Source organism: Ceratotherium simum, chromosome 33 (assembly GCF_057802395.1).
Source record: "Ceratotherium simum simum isolate JZ-2026a chromosome 33, ASM5780239v1, whole genome shotgun sequence".
In the NCBI taxonomy this organism is placed as follows: Eukaryota; Metazoa; Chordata; class Mammalia; order Perissodactyla; family Rhinocerotidae; genus Ceratotherium; species Ceratotherium simum.
This window is the reverse complement of record NC_141932.1, coordinates 3,479,839-3,484,404: the sequence shown is the minus strand read 5'-3', so window position 1 is coordinate 3,484,404 and position 4,566 is coordinate 3,479,839. Positions and strand designations below refer to the sequence as shown.

The following is a 4,566-nucleotide window of genomic DNA, read 5'->3' as shown; positions in this document are numbered from 1 at the left end:
ATTCGTTACACAGCATTCTTGTGGTGATTGCTGACTGATACACTCTAGTTGACTCAAATTAGGTTCATTTATCCACCACTCCCAAATAATTGTGAGCAGGGATTGAATGCTTGGTCATGTGCCTTTTCTTGGACAGAGAGGTGAAATCAGCACCACCATGACTGAAGGAGGAAAAATTATGGTTCCCCAGAAAAATATCAGAGAGCTGCACCACATATTTGCACATAGACCCTCTGCAAAAACTGACATCAACAGCTCCTGACTCTGAAAAGTGGTCCTGAAGAGGTCATTTACGGCGTCCAGACCCCTGGTGACCGCAGCACACACACCCCAGGGCAGCCTTCACCTCCTTGTTCCGAAGGCTGTAGATGAGAGGGTTGAGCATGGGGGTCACCAGGGTGTAGGAGAGGGACACCACCTGCTTGCTCTCTGGGGAGTAGCTGGTCTTGGGCTGCAAGTGGATGACCCCCGTTGTGCCGTAAAACAGAACCACCACCACCACGAGGTGGGAGGCACAGGTGGACAGGGCCTTGTGACGCCCTGTGGCCAATGGCATCTGCAGGACAGTGGCTAAGACTCCAATGTAGGACGCCGCTACCAGACAGAAGGAAACCATGATGACCAGCACTGTGGCCACAAACACATTGGCCTCAAAGACCCTGGTGTCCCCACATACCAGGCTCAGCAGAGGGGCAATGTCACATAAGAAGTGGCGGATGCCACGTGGCCCACAGAAGGGAAAGTGGAACAGCCAGATGGTGAAGACCAGTGACACGGGGACTCCACCTAGCCAGCACGTGGCAGCCAGCAGGCGGCAGAGCCGTGGGCTCATGATGGCGCCATAGCGCAGGGGCCTGCAGATGGCCACGTAGCGGTCCCAGGCCATGGCGGTCAGGAAGAAGCACTCGGACGTGACACAGGACAGCAGGAGGAGCAGCTGCAGGGCGCAGCCCGCGGGTGACACGCCCCGCCCGGGCCGCAGCAGCGTCACCAGCAGCCGGGGCACGATGTCCAGCGAGAAGCAGATCTCCACCAGGGCCAGCTGGCGCAGGAGGAAGTACATGGGCGCGCGCAGGGCCGGGTCCAGGGCGGTCAGCAGCACGAGGAGCGCGTTGCCCAGCAGCGCGAGCAGGAGCACGGCCAGGAAGAGCGCAGCCAGCAGCGGCCGCAGCGCGGGCACGTGCGCGAAGCCCAGCAGGACGAACTCGCGGCCAGAGCTCTGGTTGGCCCAGGGCGGGGCTGCGGGGGCGCCCGGGGAGCCCAGGGCCACCGGCATGGACCCAGGGGGGACGTGGGGACCGCGCCCGGGGGGCGAAGAACCTGGGGGAGGGGAGGAGGTAAGAGGAGCCGTGAAGAGGAGAATCGCGCCTGCCTCGCCTGTGTCCCCTGCAGCGCGCGCTGCACAGAGCAGCGGAGGAGTCCTATTAAAAGGCAAATCAGATCACGCCGCACGCGGGACCCTCCTTGCACGCCCAGTGAACGTGGAGTGAGAGCCAACGGCCTTACCAAGGCCCACGAGGCCCTGGCTGGCCCCGCCCACCTCTGTGACCTCATGTCCACTGAGCTCCGTCCACAATGGCTTCTCCTGCCTCAGGGCCTTTGCATTGGCCATTCGTGCCCCATGAAATGAAGAATAAATGAGAAAATACGTGGAAGTTCTTAGCACTGGGGCTGGCACGTAGTAAGTGTTTGGTAAGTGGTGGTGAACAAGTCCATAGGCATCAGTGTTTGTTAAATGAATCCAAAACCCTCATCATGTCATTTCTATACTCCTATTACATATAAGATGAAGCTTAAATATGCTGTCATGGCATTCAAGCCCATTTAAGGAATGGCTCCCACATTCATTCATTTATTTTAGCCAGAGTGCATTCACCATAGCAGGCACTGAGCTGAGATTTGGGGATGAACAGGAAAATCAGACCTATTTCCTGACCTCATAATGCCTTGGGGTAACAGAAGGATGCCTTCCTCAGAAGGGCAACATGAAGGTGTTTTTAGAATGGCATCCCAACCCCTGGTCCCATGTCTGGTTCTATTAGATGCCCCATCAACACTTATTGCGTGCATTAACCTCTGTCTTGCTCACGATTTTATCCCTGGCACCTAAACAATGCCTGGCCCATGGTCAGTGCTGAACAAAGATTTATCGAATGGTCTCATACATAGTTACACTCCCCAGGATCTAGATCAGTGTCTGGCACACACAGTAGCAGCTCAGAAATATCTGATGAATAACCAAGGAGAGGATCTCTTCTCAGTCCTCACTGCTCCCCTCTACTTAAACGCAGTCTTCTCATAATTTCCCCATCTTCACTTGCAGCTCATTCCTGGCTGTTCCCAGTCTTCTCCACGTAGCCCCAAAATCATGCCGATCTCGGATCACGCAGTGTCTGACTACACAGCACAGTAATGAGAGCTGGAGTCAAGGATTAAGTGTTGAAGCTCTACATCCGCCATTTATTAACCCTGCAATGCCAGCAAGATGACTATTTTCCTGCAAGCCTCAACTTGTCATCTGTAAGTGGGTTTTGTAGTAAAAACAAAACAAAACCCTATGTCTCAGGACAGCTGATGAAGAAAACTAAGCCTAGAGAATATAAGTGTCTTGTTCAAAATCAAGGGGAAATTGGCACTTTTAAATTGAATAACTTTCCCAAAGTCACACTGCTGGTAAACAGTAGACCGGAGGTTCACGCTCAAGCCTTTCCATCTACGAGGTTCATACGCTCACTTCTCAAAGTTGGGGATGTGATGACAAACCACGCCAGACATCTGCCTGTGGTCCTACATTGTACCATCTCCATGGCAACCACCCTGGTCTAGGCCATGATCATCCTTCACATGAAGGATGGCATAGGCTCATAACTGGACTCTCTGCTTCTACTCTTGCTGCTCCCAATCCGTTCCCCATCAGAGCAATATGATTGAATGCATTGTGGGAAACAACCAGGCGACTGTAGTTCTCCTGAGAAGCACAGAACACACTCCTGCATCCTAGACTGGAGACTCAGTATCAGTCTCCGGGTGGACACATTTTGGATTCCTCTTCTGTTACCTGAACCAGAAAGGGTCCCCATCACCCCTCCAGGGACCCCTACCTGCCTCCACTCTTCTGAAAACTTCCCCCTAGTCTTATTTATTCAACTTGTAGTGACTGAGCCCCTCTTCTAGTCCCAGCACTGTGCTAGGTTACTAGGCTTCTCTACAGAGCACACTCTTGAGGGGCGAGAATGGAACCAGGGAGAGCTTTCGGGAGGCTACCACAGTAGTCCTGGTGAGGGATGAGAGTGGCCGAGACTATAGTGGCAGACGTTTAGAGGAGGAGATGTGGACACTTTCAGGATAAAATTTGGAGGTCAAGTCAATAGCATTCCTGATGCATTGGATATGAGGGATGGAGGACGGGGAGGAATGAAGGGTAACTCCTGGATGTTTGGCCAGAGCAACGGGATAATGTCATATACCGAGACGGAAAGACTTGGAGATGATCAAGTTTGGGGCTGGGGTGAGGAGAATGAAGGTTCAGCTTGGGACATGAGTGTGATAGTTCTGTGAGACCCCTAGTTGGGTGTCATGGAGACAGATTTACAGGTCTGGGGTTCAGCTGAGAGCTCAAGATGTGGACAAGCACTTGGGCATCATCAGCATAGAGAGACTCTTCAGTGTCATGGGTTGGATGAGCTTACTCAGAGAGACAGTGTTGATTTAATTTCTCTAAATTTCCATCTCCTCCTCTGCAATACGGGGAAGGTGTAAGAATTGCTGGCCTTAACTGGGCGGTCACTACAACTGTATGACATGCTCTTATTATCATTCTCATTTCCTGTTTGAGGAAACTGAGGGTCAGAGAAATTAAGTAACTTTGACAAAGTAAATGACGAAGTGAGGATCTAAACCCAGAGTGTCCAGCTCCAGGATAAGCTCTGTCCTATGCAGCCTCGTCACACAGTAGATAATAAATAAATAGTTTATAATTGAGTACATTATTTCCCTCCCATATCCCTGTCTTATTTACCCCAGACCCACACAGAAAACCCCCTCACTTGCCTCCCTCCTGGTGGATGAAGTCATCCGTGGCTACTCGCATTTGCACTTACCCAGTAAGACTTACGTCCTCCACTCCCTTTGAACCGTGGGATCATGTCAAAGTTCAGACAGAGCTGGGTTCAAATCCAGACTTCACCCTTTCCTGATGATGTGATCATGGGCAAGGACGTTTGCCTCTCTGAGCCTCCATTCCCTAGTCAAAACACTAGGGGGGAAACTTTTTTTTTTAAAAAAGACCTGGTCCGCAGGGTTGTAAGAATCCAAGGAAATTGCATCTCAGAGACTCCAAACAGTACCAGCCCCCAGAGGAAACCCCAGCTTGGAAAAACACACCAGTGGGAAGTGGCAGAGAGGACAGAGGGGGGTTGTGGCTAAGTGGGATGTTAATTTTACCATAACATTTTAATCTTTTTCAAGGAAAATGTGTTCATATACTATTAATATACTACCGAGTTTCATCTCCTGTAAAATGGGGACGATAATGGTAACTTCCTCATGATGTGATTAAAAGAGTTA

General features: G+C 51.3%; 1 protein-coding gene across 1 annotated transcript; it reads right to left on the bottom strand.

Annotated features, from left to right (window-relative positions):
* Positions 1–286: 286 nt before the first annotated feature.
* LOC101402128 (olfactory receptor 10A7-like) lies at positions 287–1,612 on the bottom strand. The gene is made up of 2 exons (XM_004439227.3): positions 1,507–1,612; positions 287–1,320 (listed from the first exon to the last, which is right to left on the bottom strand). The coding sequence occupies exons 1-2, from the start codon at positions 1,610–1,612 to the stop codon at positions 287–289; spliced, it is 1,140 nt and encodes a 379-aa protein (XP_004439284.3).
* Positions 1,613–4,566: the final 2,954 nt, after the last annotated feature.

What these genes read in the sequence shown, in the direction of transcription:
- LOC101402128 (XM_004439227.3), bottom strand. Translation starts at nt 1,612, where the DNA reads ATGGCCAATGCAAAGGCCCTGAGGCAGGAGAAGCCATTGTGGACGGAG. An exon ending in CCAGGGCCTCGTGGGCCTTG is followed by an intron (nt 1,321 to 1,506) that starts GTAAGGCCGTTG and finishes CCCCTCCCCCAG; the next exon opens with GTTCTTCGCCCCCCGGGCGC.